A 21,719-nucleotide genomic window follows, 5' to 3' on the forward strand; every position below is an offset into this window, starting at 1 on the left:
TCGGCGGCCGCGCCCGGCAGCGGCGGCGGCGCTTTACGGCCCGGCCATGGCGGAGGGAGAGCGGGCGGGGAACGGCGGCGGCGCCGGCCCCGGGCGGCCCCCGAGCTCCGCCGAGCTCCAACGGGCCGAGGAGCTGAAGGCCCAGGCCAACGAGTTCTTCAAAGGTAGCGGCGGGCAACGGCGGTTACCGGGGAGGGAGCCAAGGCGGGGAACGGCCGCCAACGGGGGCTGCCAAATAGGGAGCCATGGTGGGGAATGGGGGCTGCCATATTGGGAGCCGCTGAGGGCAGTGCGGGGTAACGGGGCTGCCAGATAGTGATCCATTGCCGGTAATGGGGCTGCCAGATTGGGATCTGCCCCGGTTACCGGGGGATTAACGGGGGATAACGGGGACTGCCAGGTAGTGAGCTATGGGAGGGAAAGGGGGCTGCCAGATAGAGAGCCGGTGGGGGGAATGGGGGCTGCCAGATTGGGAGCCGCTGAGGGCAGTGCGGGGTAACGGGGCTGCCAGATAGTGATCCATTGGCGGTAATGGGGCTGCCAGATTGGGAGCTGCCCCGGTTACCGGGGAATAACGGGGGCTGCCAGATTGTGATCCATTAGCGGTAATGGGGGCTGCCAGATTGGGAGCCGCTGAGGGCAGTGCGGGGTAACGGGGCTGCCAGATGGTGATTCATTGGCGGTAATGGGGACTACCAGATTGGGATCCCCGCCGGTTAACGGGGATTAACGGGGACTGCCAGATAGTGATCCATTGCCGGTAATGGGGCTGCCAGATTGGGAGCTGCCCCGGTTACCGGGGGATAACGGGGGCTGCCAGATAGTGATCCATTGGTGGTAATGGGGCTGCCAGATTGGGAGCTGCCCCGGTTACCGGGGATTAACGGGGGATAACGGGAGCTGCTAGCTAGTGAGCCATGGGAGGGAATGGGGGCTGCCAGATAGAGAGCCATAGGGGGAATGGGGGCTGCCAGATAGAGAGCCATTGGCGGTAATGGGGGCTGCCAGATTGGGATCCCCGCCGGTTACCGGGGGATAACGGGAGCTGCCAGATAGTGATCCATTGGCGGTAATGGGGCTGCCAGATTGGGAGCTGCCCCGGTTACCGGGCGATAACGGGGGCTGCCAGATTGTGATCCATTAGTGGTAATGGGGCTGCCAGATTGGGAGCTGCCCCGGTTAACGGGGGATTAACGGGGGATAACGGGGGCTGCCAGATAGTGATCCATTAGTGGTAATGGGGCTGCCAGATTGGGAGCTGCACCGGTTACCGGGCATTAACGGGGGATAACGGGGGCTGCCAGATAGTGATCCATTGCCGGTAATGGGGCTGCCAGACTGGGATCTGCCCCGGTTACCGGGGGATAACGGGGGATAACGGGAGCTGCCAGATAGTGAGCCATGGGAGGGAATGGGGGTTGCCAGATTGGGATCCCCGCCGGTTACCGGGGATTAACGGGGGATAACGGGAGCTGCCAGATTGTGATCCATTGCCGGTAATGGGGCTGCCAGATTGGGAGCTGCTCCGGTTAACGGGGATTAACGGGGGATAACGGGAGCTGCCAGATAGTGATCCATTGCCGGTAATGGGGCTGCCAGATTGGGATCTATGGGGGGGCTGCCAGATGGGATCTGGCCACTCCTGACCTTTAGGACCTGGTCACTCCTGACTTTGCACTCCAGCCACCCCCACTCTTTGTGCTCTGGCCACTCCTGACCTTTAGGACCTGGTCATTCCCGGCCTTTAGGACTTGGTCACTCCTGACCTTTGGGCTCTGGCCACCCCCAGCTTTAGGACCTGGTCACTCCTGAACTTTTGGATCCAGTCAGTCTTGACCTTTGTGCTCTGACCACTCCCAGCTTTGGGACATGGTCACTCCTAAACTTTAGGATCTGGTCACTCCTGACCTTTGGGCTCTGGTCAGTCCCATCCTCTGGGATCTGGTCACTCCTGACCTTTGGCTCTGGCCACCCCCAGCTTTGGGACATGGTCACTCCTGAACTTTAGGACCTGGTCATTCCTGACCTTTAGGACCTGGTCACTCCTGACCTTTGGGCTTTGGTCAGTCCCATTCTCTGGGATCTGGCCACTCCTGACCTCTGGGACCTGGCCACTCCTGACCTTTAGGACCTGACCACTCCTGACCTTTAGGACCTGACCACTCCTGACCTTTGGGACCTGCCACTCCTGACCTTTAGGACCTGGCCACTCCTGACCTTTAGGACCTGGCCACTCCTGACCTTTGGGACCTGCCACTCCTGACCTTTGCACTCCGGCCACCGTTACTCTTTGCGATCCGGTCACTCCTGACCTTTGGGCTCTGGTCACTCTTGACCTTTAGGACCTGTCACTCCTGACCTTTGGGCTCTGGCCACCCCCAGCTTTGGGACCTGGTCACTCCTGACCTCTGGGACCTGGTCATTCCTGACCTTTGCACTCCGGCCACCCTTACTCTTTGTGCTCTGGCCACTCCTGACCTCTGTGACCTGGTCACTCCTGACCTTTGCACTCTGGCCACTGTTACTCTTTGGGATCTGGCCACTCCTGACCTTTGGGCTCTGGCCACTCCCAGCTTTGGGACCTGGCCACTCCTGACCTTTAGGACCTGGTCATTCCTGACCTTTGTGCTCTGACCACTCCCAGCTTTGCGCTCCAGCCACTCCTGACCTTTAGGACCTGGTCACTCCTGACCTTTAGGACCTGGCCACTCCTGACCTTTGCACTCCAGCCACTCCTCACTCCTTTTCCCCTCCATCCACCCCCTTCCCCATCCCCCCACACCCCTCCCCACGCCCCCCACACCCCCCCACACCTCCCCACACCCCCCCAACACGCCGGCCGGCTCTGTGCGGGCAGGCAAGGACTACGAGGAGGCGGTGAGGCTGTACAGCAGCGCCATCGAGCTGAACCCCACCTGCGCCGTCTACTATGGCAACCGCAGCCTGGCCTACCTGCGCACCGAGTGCTACGGCTACGCCCTGGCCGACGCCACGCGCGCCCTGCAGCTGGACGCCAAGTACGTCAAGGGCTACTACCGCCGGGCGGCCAGCAACATGGCCCTGGGCAAGTTCAAGGCTGCCCTCAGGGATTACGAGATGGTGAGAGGGGCTGGGGTGGTCAGCGGGGTGCGTTTTGGGGTCAGCGGGTCCGTTCTGGGGTCAGGGTGTCCGTCCCGGGGTCATTGTGGGTGATCCAGGGTCAGTGTGTCCATCCTGGGGTCAGGGAAGAGCTCAGGACATCCCTGAGGTCATTGTGTCCATCCCAGGGTCAGGGTGTCCATCCCGGAGTCATTGTGTTCATCCTGGGGTCAGGAGAGAGCTCAGGACATCCCTGAGGTCATTGTGTCCATCCTGGGGTCCATCCTGAGGTCATTGTGTCCATCCTGGGGTCAGCGTGTCCATCCCAGGGTCAGCGTGTCCGTCCCGGGGTCAGCGTGTCCATCCTGGGGTCAGGGTGTCCATCCTGGGGTCAGGGGAGAGCTCGGGACATCCCTAAGGTCATTGTGTCCATCCCGGGGTCATTGTGTCCATCCCGGGGTCAGGGTGTCCATCAGGGTGGGTCACCAGCAACATGGCCCTGGGCAAGTTCAAGGCTGCCCTCAGGGATTACGAGATGGTGAGAGGGGCTGGGGTGGTCAGCGGGGTGCGTTTTGGGGTCAGGGGAACATCTCCAAGGTCATTGTGTCCATCCTGGGGTCAGGGAAGAGCTCAGGACATCCCTGAGGTCATTGTGTCCATCCCGGAGTCAGGGTGTCCATCCCGGGGTCAGCATGTCCGTCTCAGGGTCAGGGGATGGCTGGGAACATCCCCAAGGTCATTGTGTCCATCCTGGGGTCAGAGTGTCCATCCTGGGGTCAGGGTGTCCATCCCTGGGGTCAGGGGATGGCTGGGAACATCCCCAAGGTCATTGTGTCCATCCCGGGGTCAGCGTGTCGATCCCGGGGTCATTGTGTCCATCCCAGGATCAGCATGTCCATCTCAGGGTCAGGGAATGGCTGGGAACATCCCCAAGGTCAGGGTGTCCATCCTGAGGTCATTGTGTCCATCCCAGGGTCAGGGTGTCCATCCCGGGGTCAGTGTGTCCATCCCGGGGTCAGCGTGTCCATCCCGGGGTCAGCATGTCCATCGTGGGGTCAGCATGTCCATCCCGGGGTCAGCGTGTCCATCGTGGGGTCAGGGTGTCCATCCCAGGGTCAGGGTGTCCGTCCCGTGGTCAGGGTGTCCATCCTGGGGTCAGGGTGTCCATCCCGGGGTCAGGGTGTCCATCAGGGTGGGTCACCAGCAACATGGCCCTGGGCAAGTTCAAGGCTGCCCTCAGGGATTACGAGATGGTGAGAGGGGCTGGGGTGGTCAGCGGGGTCCGTTTTGGGGTCAGGGGATGGCTGGGAACATCTCCAAGGTCATTGTGTCCATCCTGGGGTCAGGGTGTCCATCCTGGGGTCAGTGTGTCCATCCCAGGGTCAGCGTGTCCACCCCGGGGTCAGTGTGGGTGATCCGGAGTCAGCGTGTCCATCCTGGGGTCAGTGTGGGTGATCTGGCTCCCTCATGGGGTCATTGTGTCCATCCCGGGGTCAGGGTGTCCATCCTGGGGTCAGGGAAGAGCTCAGGACATCCCTGAGGTCAGTGTGTCCATCCTGGGGTCCATCCTAGGGTCAGGGTGTCCATCTTGGGGTCAGCATGTCCGTCCCGGGGTCAGGGGAGAGCTCGGGACATCCCTAAGGTCATTGTGTCCATCCCGGGGTCAGGGTGTCCATCCTGGGGTCATCGTGTCCATCCCGGGGTCAGGGTGTCCATCCTGTAGTCAGGGAAGAGCTCAGGACATCCCTCAGGTCATTGTGTCCATCCCGGGGTCAGGGTGTCCATCCCGGGGTCGGGGTGTCCATCCCGGAGTCATTGTGTCCATCCCGGGGTCAGGGGAGAGCTCGGGACATCCCTGAGGTCATTGTGTCCATCCCGGGGTCAGGGTGTCCGTCCCGGGGTCATTGTGTCCATCCTGGGGTCAGCATGTCTGTCCCAGGATCAGGGTGTCCATCCTGCGGTCAGTGTGTCCATCCCGGGGTCAGGGGAGAGCTTAGGACATCCCTGAGGTCATTGTGTCCATCCTGGGGTCAGGGTGTCCATCCTGGGGTCAGCGTGTCCATCCTGGGGTCCATCCTGAGGTCATTGTGTCCATCCTGGGGTCAGGGGATGGCTGGGAACATCTCCAAGGTCATTGTGTCCATCCCGGGATCAGCGTGTCCATCCTGGGGTCCATCCTGAGGTCATTGTGTCCATCCCAGGGTCAGGGTGTCCATCCTGGGGTCATTGTGTCCATCCCGGGGTCAGCGTGTCCATCCTGGGGTCAGGGTGTCCATCCCGGGGTCAGCGTGTCCATCCTGGGGTCAGCGTGTCCATCCCGGGGTCAGGGTGTCCATCCCGGGGTCATTGTGTCCATCCCGGGGTCATTGTGGGTGATCCGGGGTCAGGGTGTCCATCCTGGGGTCAGGGGATGGCTGGGAACATCCCTGAGGTCATTGTGTCCATCCTGGGGTCAGGATGTCCATCCTAGGGTCAGCGTGTCCATCCCGGGGTCAGCGTGTCCGTCTCAGGGTCAGGGGATGGCTGGGAACATCCCCAAGGTCATTGTGTGCATCCCGGGGTCAGGGTGTCCATCCCGGGGTCAGCATGTCTGTCCCAGGGTCAGTGTGTCCATCCCGGGGTCAGCGGGTCCATCCCAGGGTCAGCAGGTCCATCCCGGGGTCAGGGGATGGCTGGGAACATCCCTGAGGTCATTGTGTCCATCCCGGGGTCAGGGTGTCCATCCCGGGGTCAGCGTGTCCGTCCTGGAGTCAGGGGAGAGCTCAGGACATCCCTAAGGTCATTGTGTCCATCCCCAAGGTCATTGTGTCCATCCCGGGGTCAGTGTGTCCATCCCGGGGTCAGGGAAGAGCTCAGGACATCCCTGAGGTCATTGTGTCCATCCCGGGGTCAGGGTGTCCATCCTGGGGTCATTGTGTCCATCCTGGGGTCATTGTGTCCATCCTGGGGTCAGTGTGTCCATCCCGGGGTCAGGGTGTCCATCCTGAGGTCAGGATTGGTTATGTAGGGTCAGGCTGTCCCCAGCTGTCCCCAGCTGTCCCCAGCTGTCCCCAGCTGTCCCCAGGCTGTCCCCAGCTGTCCCCAACCCTTCAGGCCATGTCCCCAACTGTCCCCGCTGTCCCCAGCTGTCCCCAACTCCTCAGGCCGTGTCCCCAGGCTGTCCCCGGGCTGTCCCTGCTGTCCCCAGCTGTCCCCAGCCCCTCAGGCCGTGTCCCCAGGCTGTCCCCACCTGTCCCCAGCTGTCCCCATGCCCTCAGGCCGTGTCTCCAACTGTCCCCAGGCTGTCCCCAACCCCTCAGGCCATGTCCCCAACTGTCCCCAGCTGTCCCCTTGCCCTCAGGCCGTGTCCCCAGGCTGTCCCCCGCTGTCCCCTGGCTGTCCCCCGCTGTCCCCAACTGTCCCCAGCTGTCCCCAGCCCCTCAGGCCATGTCCCCAGGCTGTCCCCAGCTGTCCCCAGCTGTCCCCAACCCCTCAGGCCGTGTCCCCAGGCTGTCCCCAGCCCCTCAGGCCATGTCTCCAGGCTGTCCCTGCTGTCCCCAGCTGTCCCCAACCCCTCAGGCCGTGTCCCCAGACTGTCCCCAGCTGTCCCCAACTGTCCCCAGGCTGTCCCCAGGCTGTCCCCAATCGCTCAGGCCGTGTCCCCAGGCTGTCCCCAGCTGTCCCCGCTGTCCCGCAGGTGGTGAAGGTGCGGCCCAACGACAAGGACGCCAAGCTCAAGTACCAGGAGTGCCACCGCATCGTCAAGCAGAAGGCCTTCGAGAGGGCCATCGCCAGCGACGAGCACAAGCGCTCCGTGGTGGACTCGCTGGACATCGAGAGCATGAGTGAGCCCCGGGGGCGCTTCGGGGGGCGCTTGGGGGGCTCAGGGGGCACTTTGGGGGGCACTTTGGGGGGTTCAGGGGGCACTTTGGGGGGCACTTTGGGGGGCTCAGGGGTCACTTTGGGGGGCTCAGGGGTCACTTTGGGGGGCACTTTGGGGGGCTCAGGGGTCACTTTGAGGGGCACTTTGGGGGGCTAAGGGGGCACTTTGGGGGGCTCAGGGGGCACTTTGGGGGGCACTTTGGGGGGCTCAGGGGTCACTTTGAGGGTTCAGGGGTCACTTTGGGGGATCAGGGGGCACTTTGAGGGGCTGAGGGGTCACTTTGGGGGGCTCAGGGGGCACTTTGGGCAGGCTCAGGAGTTACTTTGGGGGGCTGAGGGGTCAATTGAGGGGGTTCAGGCATCACTTGGAGGGCTCAGGGGGCACTTTGGGGGGCTAAGGGGTCACTTTGAGGGGCTCAGGGGTCACTTTGGGGGGCTGAGGGGTCACTATGGGGGGCTCAGGAGTCACTTGAGGGGGTTCAGGCATCACTTTGGGGGCTCAGGGGTCACTTTGAGGGCTCAGGGGTCACTTTGGGGGGCTCAGGTGTCACTTTGGGGGCTCAGGGGTTACTTTGGGGGGCTCAGGGGTCACTTTGGGGGGATCAGGGGTTACTTTGGGGGGATCAGGGGTCACTTTGAGGGACTAAGGGGGCACTTCGGGGGGTTCAAGGGTCACTTTGGGGGCTCAGGGGTCACTTTGGGGGCTCAGGGGTGACTTTGGGGGGCTCAGGGGGCACTTTGGGGGGCTGAGGGGTCACTCTGGGGGGCTCAGGTGTCACTTTGGGGGTCTGGGGTCCTCACAAGGGTCCCTGGGGGGGTTCATGGGGTTCCCTGGGTGAGTCTGGGGTCTCCAGGAAGGTTCCTGGGAGGGTTTTGGGGACCCCACGAGGGTCTCTGGGAGGGTTTTGAGATCCCCTGAGGGTCCCATGAGGGTTTTGGGGTCCCCTGAGGCTCTGGAGGTGCCCAGCTGAGCTTTTGTCCCCTTTGGAGTTCTTGGGGTCCCCAGCACCAGGGTCCCCATGCCAGGCCCAGCACCCCTGGGGGCACCTGTGGGGGCCGTGTCCCCTCTGTCCCCTCTGTCCCCTCGCTGTCCCCACATTGTCACCCCGCTGTCCCCACGCTGTCCTCGCTGTCCCCACGTTGTCACCCCGCTGTCAGCACCCTGTCACCCCTTTGTCACCCCTTTGACCCCTCGCTGTCCCCTCTGTCCCCCCACTGTCCCCTCTGTCACCCCGCTGTCCCCACGCTGTCCTCGCTGTCCCCACGCTGTCCTCTCCGTCCCCACGTTGTCACCCCACTGTCAGCACCCTGTCACCCCTCTGTCACCCCTCTGTCACCCCTCTGTCACCCCTCTGTCCCCCCTTTGTCACCCCTCTGTCCCCATGCTGTCCTCGCTGTCCCCACGTTGTCACGCCGCTGTCCCCACCCTGTCACCCCTTTGTCACCCCTTTGTCACCCCTTTGACCCCTCGCTGTCCTCTCCATCCCCATGCTGTCCCTGCCCTGTTCCCACTGTCCCCTCTGTCACCCCGCTGTCCCCACCTTGTCACCCCTCTGTCCCCCCTCTGTCACCCCTCTGTCCCCCCTCTGTCACCCCTTTGTCACCCCTCTGTCCCCGCTGTCCCCACGCTGTCCTTGCTGTCCCCACGTTGTCACCCCGCTGTCCCCACGTTGTCACCCCACTGTCAGCACCCTGTCACCCCTTTGTCACCCCTCTGTCCTCCCTCTGTCACCCCTCTGTCACCCCTCTGTTCCCTCTGTCCCCTCGCTGTCCTCGCTGTCCCCACGTTGTCACCCCGCTGTCCCCACGCTGTCCTCGTTGTCCCCATGTTGTCACCCCACTGTCAGCACCCTGTCACCCCTCTGTCACCCCTTTTTCACCCCTTTTTCACCCCTTTGTCACCCCTTTGTCACCCCTCTGTCCCCCCTCTGTCACCCTCTGTCCCCTCTGTCCCCACAGCCATCGAGGACGAGTACAGCGGCCCCAAGCTGGAGGACGGCAAGGTCACCTTGGCCTTCATGAAGGACCTGATGCAGTGGTACAAGGACCAGAAGAAGCTCCACAGGAAATGTGCCTACCAGGTACCCCAAAACCCCCCAAAACCCCCCAAAAAACCCCCCAAAAACCCCTCTGTCCCCTCTGCCACCCCGCTGATGTCCCCACAATGTGTCCCCCCACGGTCCCGCAGATCCTGGTGCAGGTGAAGGAGGTGCTGGCCAAGCTTCCCACCCTGGTGGAGACCACCTTGAAGGAGGTGGGTGGGTTCCTCCGGCTGGGGGGTGGTCTCGGGGGGCGCGCCCTCGGTGTGTGGGGGGGTGTCCCCTCGTGCCGGCGCGGTGACACCGGTGCCGCCGCCTGTCCCCACCCCGGCAGACGGAGAAGGTGACGGTGTGCGGGGACACCCACGGGCAGTTCTACGACCTGCTGAACATCTTCGAGCTCAACGGGCTCCCCTCCGAGGCCAACCCTTACGTATCCACGCCTGGGGGGTCCCTTGGGTGGGGTGGCACGGGGGGGGGACACTGGGGACACTCCGGGCTGGGGGTCGTCGTCCTCAGCTGGTGACAGATTTTCAACGGGGACTTCGTGGACCGCGGCTCCTTCTCGGTGGAGGTCATCCTGACGCTCTTTGGCTTCAAGCTGCTCTACCCCGAGCACTTCCACCTGCTCCGAGGTAGGCCCAGGGCCTGGGGGGGCGAGGTCTGGGCCGGGGGTGTCCCCACAGCTGTCCCCTGGTGTCCCCTGGTGTCCCCTGGTGTCCCTGGGTCACTATCTGGCAGCGCCTGTTGTAGGGGGTGGGTCACTTTCTGGCAGATCTTGTAAAAGGGGAGGTTTTGTCACCCTTGGGGTTGGGGACAACCCTGTCCCTTGGGGTTGGTGACATCCCTGTCCCTTGGGGATGTCCCTGTCCCCTTGGGGTTAGGGACATCCCTGTCCCTTGGGGTTGGGGACATCCCTGTCCCCTTGGGGTTGGGGACATCCCTGTCCCTTGGGGTTGGTGCCATCCCTGTCCCCTTGGGGTTGGTGCCATCCCTGTCCCTTGGGGTTGGGGACATCCCTGTCCCCTTGGGGTTGGTGACATCCCTGTCCCATTTGGGGTTGGTGCCATCCCTGTCCCTTGGGGTTGGGGACATCCCTGTCCCCTTGGGGTTGGTGACATCCCTGTCCCTTGGGGTTGGGGACATCCCTGTCCCCTTGGGGTTGGTGACATCCCTGTCCCATTTGGGGTTGGGGACATCCCTGTCCCTTGGGGTTGGGGACATCCCTGTCCCTTGGGGACATCCCTGTCCCTTGGGGTTGGTGACATCCCTGTCCCCTGGGTTGGGGACATCCCTGTCCCTTGGGTTTGGTGACATCCCTGTCCCCTTGGGGTTGGGGACATCCCTGTCCCCTTGGGGTTGGGGACATCCCTGTCCCCTTGGGGTTGGTGACATCCCTGTCCCTTGGGGTTGGTGACATCCCTGTCCCCTTGGGGTTGGGGACATCCCTGTCCCCTTGGGGTTGGTGACATCCCTGTCCCCTTGGGGTTGGGGACATCCCTGTCCCCTTGGGGTTGGTGACATCCCTGTCCCCTTGGGGTTGGGGACATCCCTGTCCCCTTGGGGTTGGGGACATCCCTGTCCCCTTGGGGTTGGGGACATTCCTGTCCCCTTGGGGTTGGGGACATCCCTGTCCCCTTGGGGTTGGGGACATCCCTGTCCCCATGGGGTTGGGGACATCCCTGTCCCTTGGGGTTGGGGACATCCCTGTCCCCTTGGGGTTGGGGACATCCCTGTCCCTTGGGGTTGGGGACATCCCTGTCCCATTTGGGTTGGGGACATCCCTGTCCCCTTGGGGTTGGGGACATCCCTGTCCCTTGGGGTTGGGGACATCCCTGTCCCTTGGGGTTGGGGACATCCCTGTCCCATTTGGGTTGAGTGTGCCCAGGAGTGGCAGTTGTCCCCAACCCCAGGCGGTGTCCCCAGCCCTGGGCGGTGTCCCCAACCCCGGGCAGTGTCCCCAGCCCCGGCAATGTCCCCAGCAGTGGCAGTTGTCCCTGTGCGGTGTCCCCAACCCTGGGCAGTGTCTCCAGCCCCAGGCAGTGTCCCCAGCAGTGGCAGCTGTCCCCAGCAGTGGCAGCTGTCCCCAGCAGTGGCAGTGTCCCCAGCAGTGGCAGCTGTCCCCAGGAGTGGCAGTGTCCCCAGCAGTGGCAGCTGTCCCCAGCAGTGGCAGTGTCCCCAGCAGTGGCAGCTGTCCCCAGGAGTGGCAGTTGTACCTGGGCAGTGTCCCCATCCCTGGGCGGTGTCCCCAACCCCAGGTGGTGTCCCCAGCCCTGGGTGGTGTCCCCAGGAGTGGCACTTGCCCCAGGAGTGGCAGCTGTCCCCAGCAGTGGCAGTTGTCCCCAACCCCGGGCAGTGTCCCCAGCAGTGGCAGTGTCCCCAGCAGTGGCAGTTGTCCCCAACCCCGGGCAGTGTCCCCAGCAGTGGCAGTGTCCCCAGGAGTGGCAGTGTCCCCGGGCAGTGTCCCCAGCAGTGGCAGTGTCCCCAGGAGTGGCAGTGTTCCCGGACAGTGTCCCCAGCAGTGGCAGTGTCCCCGGGCAGTGTCCCCGGGCAGTGTCCCCAGGAGTGGCAGTGTCCCCGGGCAGTGTCCCCGGGCAGTGTCCCCAGCAGTGGCAGTGTCCCCAGCAGTGGCAGCTGTCCCCAGCAGTGGCAGTGTCCCCGGGCAGTGTCCCCAGCAGTGGCAGTGTCCCCAGGAGTGGCAGTTGTCCCCGGGCAGTGTCCCCAGCAGTGGCAGTTGTCCCCAGGAGTGGCAGTTGTCCCCGGGCAGTGTCCCCATACCTGGGCAGTGTCCCCAGGAGTGGCAGTGTCCCCAGCAGTGGCAGCTGTCCCCAGGAGTGGCAGTGTCCCCGGGCAGTGTCCCCAGCAGTGGCAGTGTACCCAGGAGTGGCAGCTGTCCCTGTGCGGTGTCCCCAACCCCGGGCAGTGTCCCCAGGAGTGGCAGTGTCCCCGTGTCCCCTCAGGGAACCACGAGACGGACAACATGAACCAGATCTACGGCTTCGAGGGCGAGGTGAAGGCCAAGTACACGGCGCAGATGTTCGCCCTCTTCAGCGAGGTCTTCGAGTGGCTGCCCCTGGCCCAGTGCATCAACGGCAAAGTGCTGGTGAGGGGACACGAGGGGACACGAGGGGACACCGAGGGGACATTGCCACCGGGCTCAGTATCTGGCAGATCCCATTGGATGCAATGGATCCCAATTTGGCAGCCTGTGTGGATCACTATTTGGCAGCTGTTATTGGCATTTATGGATCACTATCTGGCAGCCGCCGAAAAATGGGGGGCTTTGACCATCCCCCACTCCCCATCCCATTCCTGTCACCTTGGGTTTGGGGTGTCCCCATCCTCATGGGGTGATCCCCATAACTGGGAAGGTTTGGGGTGTCCCTGTCCCCTCAGGTTTGGGGTGTCCCTGTCCCCTCAGGTTTGGGGTGTCTGTGTCCTCATTGGGGTTTGGGGTGTCCCTGTTCCCTCAGGTTTGGGGTGTCCCTGTTCCCTCAGGTTTGGGGTGTCCCTGTCCCCTTGGGGTTTTGGGGATCCCTGGAAGGGTTTGGGGGTGTCCCTGTTCCCTCGGGTTTGGGGTGTCTGTGTCCTCATTGGGGTTTGGGGTGTCCCTGTCCCCTTGAGGTTTGGGGTGTCCCCATCCCCTTGGGGTGATCCCCATAACTGGGAAGGTTTGGGGTGTCCCTGTTCCCTCAGGTTTGGGGTGTCCCTGTCCCCGTGGGGTGATCCCCATAACTGGGAGGGTTTGGGGTGTCCCTGTCCCCTCAGGTTTGGGGTGTCCCTATCCCCTTAGATTTGGCGTGTCCCCGTCCCCTTGGGGTTTGGGGTGACCCCATCCCCTTGGGGTGATCCCCATAACTGGGAGGGTTTGGGGTGTCCCTGTCCCCTCAGGTTTGGGGTGTCCCCGTCCCCTTGGGGTTTGGGGTGTCCCTGTCCCCTCAGGTTTGGGGTGTCCCTGTCCCCTTGGGGTTTGGGGTGTCCCCATCCTCATGGGGTGATCCCCATAACTGGGAGGGTTTGGGGTGTCCCTGTCCCCTCAGGTTTGGGGTGTCCCCGTCCCCTTGGGGTTTGGGGTGTCCCTGTCCCCTCAGGTTTGGGGTGTCCCTGTCCCCTTGGGGTTTGGGGTGTCCCCATCCTCATGGGGTGATCCCCATAACTGGGAGGGTTTGGGGTGTCCCTGTCCCCTCAGGTTTGGGGTGTCTGTGTCCTCATTGGGGTTTGGGGTGTCCCTGTCCCCTCAGGTTTGGGGTGTCCCCATCCTCATGGGGTGATCCCCATAACTGGGAGGGTTTGGGGTGTCCCCATCCCCTTGGGGTGATCCCCATAACTGGGAGGGTTTGGGGTGTCTGTGTCCTCATTGGGGTTTGGGGTGTCCCCGTCCCCTTGTGTTTTGGGGATCCCTGGAAGGATTTGGGGTGTCCCTGTCCCCTTGGGGTTTGGGGGTGTCCCTGTCACAATTTGTGGGGGTTCTTTCCCTCCTCAGTGTCTCGGGGGCGCGTTGTCACCCCCTCAGTGTCAGGATGGGCCATGTCCCCCAAGTCCCCGCTGTCCCTGTGTACCCCCAATGTCCCCCATGTCCCCCATGTCCCCAATGTCCCCAATGTCCCCAATGTCCCCAATGTCCCCCGTGTCCCCCCCAGATCATGCACGGGGGGCTCTTCAGCGAGGACGGGGTGACCCTCGATGACATCCGCAAGATCGAGCGGAACCGGCAGCCCCCGGACTCAGGTGGGACGGGGACCCCCTGCCACCCCCCCGAGATGTCCCCAAGGTGTCCCCAAAGTGTCCCCAAGGTGTCCCCGGGGCGAGGGGCTGAGCTGTGACCCCCCACCCCCGTGTCCCCCCCAGGGCCGATGTGTGACCTGCTCTGGTCCGACCCCCAGCCCCAGGTGAGCTGTGACCCCCCCCGGGGGTGTCCCCAAGGTGTCCCCATGTCCTGGGGGTGTCCCCATGTCCTGGGAGTGTCCCCATGTCCTGGGGGTGTCCCCATGTCCTGTCCCCATGTCCTGGGAGTGTCCCCATGTCCTGGGGGTGTCCCCATGTCCTGGGGGTGTCCCCATGTCCTGTCCCCATGTCCTGGGAGTGTCCCCATGTCCTGGGGGTGTCCCCATGTCCTGGGGGTGTCCCCATGTCCTGTCCCCATGTCCTGTCCCCATGTCCTGGGGGTGTCCCCATGTCCTGGGGGTGTCCCCTGCCCTGTCCCCATGTCCTGGGGGTGTCCCCGTGTCCTGGGGGTGTCCCCATGTCCTGTCCCCATGTCCTGGGGGTGTCCCCGTGTCCTGTCCCCATGTCCTGGGGGTGTCCCCCTGCCCTGTCCCCACGTCTTGGTGACATTCTCCATTCTCCCAATGTCCCCAATGTCCCCAATGTCCCCAATGCCCCCAATGTCCCCAATGGCCCCAATGGCCCCCATGCCCTCAATGCCCCCAATCCCCCCAATGTCCCCAATCCCCCCAATGTCCCCAATGTCCCCAATGTCCCCAATGTCCCCAATGTCCCCAATGTCCCCAATCCCCCCAATGCCCCCAATGTCCCCAATGTCCCCAATCCCCCCAATCCCCCCAATGTCCCCAATCCCCCCAATCCCCCCAATGTCCCCAATGTCCCCAATGTCCCCAATGTCCCCAATGTCCCCAATGTCCCCAATGTCCCCAATCCCCCCTGATGTCCCCAATGTCCCCAATGTCCCCAATGTCCCCAATGCCCCCCAATGTCCCCAATGTCCCCAATGTCCCCAATGTCCCCAATGTCCCCCCAATGTCCCCAATGTCCCCAATGTCCCCAATGTCCCCAATGCCCCCCAATGTCCCCAATGTCCCCAATGTCCCCAATGTCCCCAATTCCCCCAATGTCCCCAATGTCCCCAATGTCCCCGATGTCCCCAATGTCCCCGATGTCCCCAATGTCCCCAATGTCCCCGATGTCCCCAATCCCCCCAATGTCCCCCAATCCCCCCTGATGTCCCCGATGTCCCCAGAACGGCCGGTCGGTCAGCAAGCGGGGGGTCAGCTGCCAGTTTGGCCCCGATGTCACCAAGCGCTTCCTGGAGCGGAACCACCTGGAGCTGATCATCCGCAGCCACGAGGTCAAGCCCGAGGGCTACGAGGTGGCCCACGATGGCCGCTGTGTCACCGTCTTCTCCGCCCCCAACTACTGGTGAGGGACAGCTCGGGGACACCGCTGGGGACACCGCTGGGGACACCGCTGGTGGCCTTGGGTTTGTCCCCCGTGTCACCTCGGTTCAGTGTGCTCTGAGCCCCGTGTGTCCCCTGAGCTGAAATGTCCCCAAGTCCGGTGTCCCCCGAGCCACCTTGTCCCCTCAGTCCTGTCCCCAGTGTCCCCTGAGCCACCTTGTCCCCTTGGTTTTGTCCCCAGTGTCCCCTGAGCTGAAATGTCCCCAAGCCCGGTGTCCCCTGAGCCACCTTGTCCCCTCAGTCCTGTCCCCACTGTCCCCTGAGCTGAAATGTCCCCAAATGTCCCCAAATGTCCCCATCCCTGGTGGTCCCCAGGCTTGGTGGCCCACGGGGGTTGTGCTGTGATGTCCCCAAATGTCCCCAAATGTCCCCAAATGTCCCCATCCCTGGTGGTCCCCAGGCTCGGTGTCTCACGGGGGTTCTGCTGTGATGTCCCCAAGTGTCCCCAAATGTCCCAAATGTCCCCAAATGTCCCCATCCCTGGTGGTCCCCAGGCTCAGTAGCCCACGGGGGTTGTGCTGTGGTGTCCCCAAATGTCCCCAAGTGTCCCCATCCCTGGTAGTCCCCAGCCTCGGTGGCCCACAGGGGTTGTGCTGTGATGTCCCCAAGTGTCCCCAAATGTCCCCAGGTGTCCCCAAATGTCCCAAATGTCCCCATCCCTGGTGGTCCCCAGGCTTGGTGGCCCACGGGGGTTGTGCTGTGATGTCCCCAAATGTCCCCAAATGTCCCCATCCCTGGTGGTCCCCAGCCTTGGTGACCCACGGGGGTTGTGCTGTGGTGTCCCCAAGTGTCCCCAAATGTCCCCAAGTGTCCCCAAATGTCCCCTGCAGTGACCAGATGGGCAACAAGGGCTCCTACATCCACCTGCGGGGCAGCGACCTCCGCCCCGACTTCCACCAGTTCACAGCAGTGGTGAGTCTGGGGGCACTGGGACCCCCAAAATCCCACCCGGGGACCCCCAAAATCCAAACCAGGGACCCCCAAAATCCCACCGGGGACCCCCAAAAATCCCACCCAGGGACCCCCAAAATCCCACCCAGGGAACCCCAAAATCCCACCCAGGGACCCCCAAAATCCCACCCAGGGAAGCCAAAAATCCTGGGAGCTCCAAAACCTTCCTGGGGATCCCCAAATCCCACCCAGGGACCCCCAAAATCCAACCCGAGGACCCCAAAATCCCACCCAAGGACCCCAAGTCCCACCCAGAAACCCAAAATCCCACCCAGGGACCCCCCAAAATCCCACTCAAGGACCCCAAAAATCCAAACCAGGGACCCCCAAAAATCCTGGGAGCTCCAAAACCTTCCTGGGGATCCCCAAATCCAACCCAGGGACCCCCAAAATCCCTGAGAGTCTCAAATTTCTGGGGAGTGGATCCCGGGGGTTATTGGGGGAACTTTTAGGGGTCTCAACTTTTTGGGGGGGGGGGTCCCCAGGGGTTATTTGGGGGTTCTTGGGGGGTCTCATCCTTTTGGGGGGGTCCCCAGGGGTTATTTGTGGGGGTTCTTGGGGGGTCCCAGGGGTTATTTGGGGGTTCTTGGGGGGTCTCATCCTTTTGGGGGGGTCCCCAGGGGTTATTTGTGGGTGTTCTTGGGGGGTCCCAGGGGTTATTTGGGGGTTCTTGGGGGGTCCCAGGGGTTATTTGGGGGTTCTTGGGGGTCTCATCCTTTTGGGGGGGTCCCCAGGGGTTATTTGTGGGTGTTCTTGGGGGGTCCCAGGGGTTATTTGGGGGTTCTTGGGGGGTCTCATCCTTTTGGGGGGGTCCCAGGGGTTATTTTTGGGTGTTCTTGGGGGTTCTTGGGGGGTCTCATCCTTTTGGGGGGGTCCCAGGGGTTATTTGTGGGTGGTTTTTTTGGGGGGGGGGTCTCACTCTTTTAGGGGACCCTTTTTACATCTCCCCTTTCTGGGACCACCTCAGGATTTTTTGGGGTGCTCGGGCTCTGTCCTGGCTGTCAATTTGGGGTGGGGGGGATCCCCCAAACCCCCCCCCACCCCTGAAACCCCCCCCCCAATTTTTCTCCCCCCTCCCCAGCCTCACCCCAACGTCAAGCCCATGATGTACGCGAACACCCTCCTGCAGCTGGGCATGATGTGACCCCCATCCCGCGTGGGGAGGGGTCCCCACGACCCCCTCCCCACCCCAAAAAATCAACCCCGACCCCCCCCCAAAAAACCCAGCACCCCCCAGGGGGGTTTTAATATATTGGAAGATTGTATTTATTCCCCTCCCCCCCCCAGTGCTCCCAGTGCTCCCAGTTTGGGGCAGGAGGGGCTGGGGGCGGCACCTCCCGGGGTGGGGGTGGGGTGGGGGGGGTCCTGGAAATTTGGGGGGGTTTGGGGGGGGGTTCCCCTCTGGCACTGCCCCTCCCCCCCAAAAAAAAGCCCCCAAAATGAGCAATAGGTGCAAAGAGGAGGAGGAAGGGAGGGGGGAGGGGAGAGGGGGGGGGTCCCGTGCCGCCCCTCCCCCTCCTCTCCCCCCACCCCCCCCCCCCGCCGTGCGGTTTTACCATCTCTGTAATTAATTAATCACGTTCAATAAAGTTAATTAAAAGCGGCTTCGTTAAGAGCCGCCCCCCCCCCCGCCGCCGGTAGGGGGCGCTGCGGTGGCGGTTGTCATGGAAACGCCCCCCCCACCCCGCGTTGTTGCCATGGCGACGGGGATGGAGGGCGGGGACCCCCTTTTGGGGACCCCAAATCCTCCCTGGGGACCCCCAAACCTCACCCAGGACCTCCAAAACCTCCCTGGGGACCCCCAAATCCTCCCTGGGATCCCCAAATCTTCCCTGGGGACCCCCAAATCCTCCCTGGGGACCCCCAAACCTCACCCTGGGACCCCCAAATCCTCCCTGGGCACCCCCAAACCTCACCCAGCGAACCCCAAATCCTCCCTGACGACCCCCAAACCTCACCCAGGACCTCCAAAACCTCCCTGGGGGCCCCCAAACCTCACCCTGGGACCCCCAGATCCTCCCTGAGGATCCCCAAATCTCACCCAGAACTCCCAAATTCTCCCTGGGGACCCCCAAATCCTCCCTGGGATCCCCAAATCTTCCCTGGGCACCCCTAAACCTCACCCTGGGATCCCCAAATCTTCCCTGGGGAATCCCAAACCTCACCCTGGGACCCCCAAATCCTCCCTGGGAACCCCAATTTCCCCCCAGAAGCCCCAAATCCTCCCTGGGGATCCCCAAACCTCACCCTGGGACCCCCAAATCCTCCCTGGGGACCCCCAAACCTCACCCTGGGACCCCCAAATACTCCCTGGGAACCCCCAAACCTCACCCAGCGAACCCCAAATCCTTCCTGGGGACCCCCAGACTTCACCCAGGGACCCCTCCTCAGCCCTGGGACCCCCAAACCTCACCCTGGGACCCCCAAATCCTCCCTGGGCACCCCCAAACCTCACCCAGGGACCCCCAAATCCTCCCTGGGTGCCCCCACACCTCACCCAGGACCTCCAAATCCTCCCTGGGGACCCCCAGACTTCACCCAGGGACCCCTCCTCAGCCCTGGGACCCCCAAATCCTCCCTGGGCGCCCCCAAACCTCACCCTGGGACCCCCAAATCCTCCCTGAGAACCTCAAATCCTCCCTGAGAACCCCAAATCCTCCCTGGGGATCCCCAAACCTCACCCTGGGACCCCCAAATCCTCCCTGGGCGCCCCCAAACCTCACCCAGCGAACCCCAAATCCTCCCTGGGCGCCCCCAAACCTCACCCAGGACCTCCAAAACCTCCCTGGGGACCCCCAAACCTCACCCTGGGATCCCCAAATCTTCCCTGGGCACCCCCAAATCCTCCCTGGGCGCCCCCAAACCTCACCCAGGACCTCCAAAACCTCCCTGGGCACCCCTAAACCTCACCCTGGGACCCCCAAATCCTCCCTGAGATCCCCAAATCGTCCCTGGGGATCCCCAAATCCTCCCTGGGGACCCCCAAACCTCACCCTGGGACCCCCAAATCCTCCCTGGGGACCCCCAAACCTCACCCAGGACCTCCAAAACCTCCCTGGGGACCCCCAAACCTCACTCAGGGACCCCCAAATCCTCCCTGGGTGCCCCCAAACCTCACCCAGCGAACCCCAAATCCTCCCTGGGAACCCCCAAAGCTCACCCTGGGACCCCCAAATCCTCCCTGGGCGCCCCCAAACCTCACCCTGGGACCCCCAAATCCTCCCTGGGCGCCCCCAAACCTCACCCTGGGACCCCCAAATCCTCCCTGGGGACCCCCAGACTTCACCCAGGGACCCCTCCTCAGCCCTGGGAACCCCAAATCCTCCCTGGGAACCCCAAATTCTCCCTCCTGGAGACCCCCAACTTAATTCAGACAGCCTCAAGTCCCACCCAGAAGCCCCCCCCGAAACCTCCAGAAGTTTCTTGAGTCCCCCCAAATTCGGTCTGGGGTTTTTGGGGGGACTCAGAGGGGTCACTGGGGGGGCCTGGACCAGTCTGAGCCTCTCCCAGTTTGGTACTGGGACCAGTCCCAGCGGCAGAGCGACGATCCCGCCGGTCCTGCCAATCAGCGCGGCTCAGCCAATAGGAGCGCGGAGCGCCTCCGTCTGTCGCGCCTCTCAGCCAATAGGAGAGCGGAGCGCCGCCGCTGGTCCCGCCCCCAACCGAGAGCGTCGGACGGGTCTGAAACCTCTCGGAATGACCCAAAATCAATTCGGAATAAACAAAATCACTTCGGAATGACCCAAAATCACTTCGGAACGAGCCAAAATCACTTCGGAATGACCCAAAATCACTTCGGAATAAACAAAATCACTTCGGAATGACCCAAAATCACTTCGGAACGAGCCAAAATCACTTCGGAATGACCCAAAATCACTTCGGAATAAACAAAATCACTTCGGAATGACCCAAAATCACTTCGGAATGACCCAAAATCACTTTGGGAGTGCCCCAAAACGCCACAGAAGTGTCCGAACCCTCTCGGAATTGCCAAAAAAAATCCCTCAGAAGGGTCCAAAACCCTCTTGGATGACCCCGAATCCCCTCAGATGACCTGAAATCCACCCAGAGGGTCTCCAAATCCCCTTGGATGGACCCCAAATTCCCTTGGGTGACCCCAAATCCCCTTGGGTGGACCCCAAATCCCCTCAGAAGGGTCCAAAATCCCCTCAGAGGGACCCCAAATCTGCTCGGATAGACCCCAAATCCCCTCAGAAGGGTCCGAAATCCTTTCAGAGAGACCCCAAATCCCTTCAGAAGGGTCCAAAATCCCCTTCAGAGGATCCCAAACCCCCTTGAGAGGATCCCAAATCCCCTTGGAGGGATCCAAACCCACTTTAGAGGATCCAAAGCTCCTTGAAAGGATCCCAAACCCCCTGAAAGGATCCAAAACCCCCTTGAGAGGATCCAAAATCCCCTTGAGAAGATCCAAAATCCCTTTGAGAGGATCCAAAATCCCCTTGAAAGGATTCAAAATCCCCTGGAGAAGATCCCAAATCCTCTTGAGAGGATCCAAAATCCCCTTGACAGGATCCCAAATCCTCTTGAGAGGATCCAAAATCCCCTTGAAGGGATTAAAAACCCCCTTGAAAGGATTCAAAATCCCCTTGAGAGGATCCCAAATCCCTTTGACAGGATCCCAAATCCCCTTGACAGGATCCCAAACTCCTTTGAGAAGATCCCAAATCCCCTCAAAAGGATTCAAAATCCCCTTGAAAAGATCCCAAATCCCCTTGAAAAGATCCCAAATCCCCTCGAAAGGATCCCAAATCCCTTTGAGAGGATCCCAGATCCCCACAGCCCCTATAGCCCCTATAGCCCCTATAGCCCCCATAGCCCCCACAGCCCCTATAGCCCCCACAGCCCCTATAGCCCCCACAGCCCCCACAGCCCCCATAGCCCCCACAGCCCCTATAGCCCCCACAGCCCCCATAGCCCCCACAGCCCCTATAGCCCCTATAGCCCCCATAGCCCCTATAGCCCCCACAGCCCCCATAGCCCCTATAGCCCCCACAGCCCCTATAGCCCCTATAGCCCCCACAGCCCCTATAGCCCCTATAGCCCCCACAGCCCCTATAGCCCCCACAGCCCCTATAGCCCCCATAGCCCCTATAGCCCCCACAGCCCCCACAGCCCCTATAGCCCCTATAGCCCCCACAGCCCCTATAGCCCCCACAGCCCCTATAGCCCCTATAGCCCCCATAGTCCCTATAGCCTCTATAGCCCCCATAGCCCCCACAGCCCCTATAGCCCCCACAGCCCCCATAGCCCCTATAGCCCCGACAGCCCCCACAGCCCCCACAGCCCCCATAGCCCCCACAGCCCCTATAGCCCCCATAGCCCCCACAGCCCCTATAGCCCCCATAGCCCCCACAGCCCCTATAGCCCCCATAGCCCCCACAGCCCCCACAGCCCCTATAGCCCCCACAGCCCCCACAGCCCCTATAGCCCCTATAGCCCCTATAGCCCCCACAGCCCCTATAGCCCCTATAGCCCCCACAGCCCCTATAGCCCCCACATTCCCATATTCCCCACATCCCCTATACCCCATAGCCCCCCATAGCCCCCCTACGCCCCCCATAGCCCCGCCCCCTGC

At 62.5% G+C, this 21,719-nt stretch overlaps 1 protein-coding gene across 1 annotated transcript; it reads left to right on the top strand.

Annotated features, from left to right (window-relative positions):
* Nucleotides 1-17,727, top strand: PPP5C (protein phosphatase 5 catalytic subunit). Its single transcript, XM_072920838.1, has 13 exons — nt 1-164; nt 2,858-3,099; nt 6,755-6,902; nt 8,899-9,020; nt 9,128-9,193; nt 9,313-9,411; nt 9,508-9,613; nt 11,939-12,081; nt 13,619-13,706; nt 13,827-13,867; nt 14,956-15,134; nt 16,003-16,084; nt 17,205-17,727. Exons 1-13 carry the CDS (start codon nt 47-49, stop codon nt 17,265-17,267), a joined length of 1,497 nt encoding a protein of 498 aa, XP_072776939.1. The 5' UTR covers nt 1-46; the 3' UTR covers nt 17,268-17,727.
* Nucleotides 17,728-21,719: the final 3,992 nt, after the last annotated feature.

This window comes from Taeniopygia guttata, chromosome 34 (genome assembly GCF_048771995.1).
Source record: "Taeniopygia guttata chromosome 34, bTaeGut7.mat, whole genome shotgun sequence".
Taxonomy (NCBI): Eukaryota; Metazoa; Chordata; class Aves; order Passeriformes; family Estrildidae; genus Taeniopygia; species Taeniopygia guttata.

Bases quoted from the DNA above. Each gene is read 5' to 3' on its own strand.
- PPP5C (XM_072920838.1), top strand. From the start codon at position 47: ATGGCGGAGGGAGAGCGGGCGGGGAACGGCGGCGGCGCCGGCCCCGGG. The intron at 9,614-11,938 runs GTAGGCCCAGGG...GTGTCCCCTCAG, and splicing joins GCACTTCCACCTGCTCCGAG to GGAACCACGAGACGGACAAC. The intron at 13,707-13,826 runs GTGGGACGGGGA...TGTCCCCCCCAG, and splicing joins CCGGCAGCCCCCGGACTCAG to GGCCGATGTGTGACCTGCTC.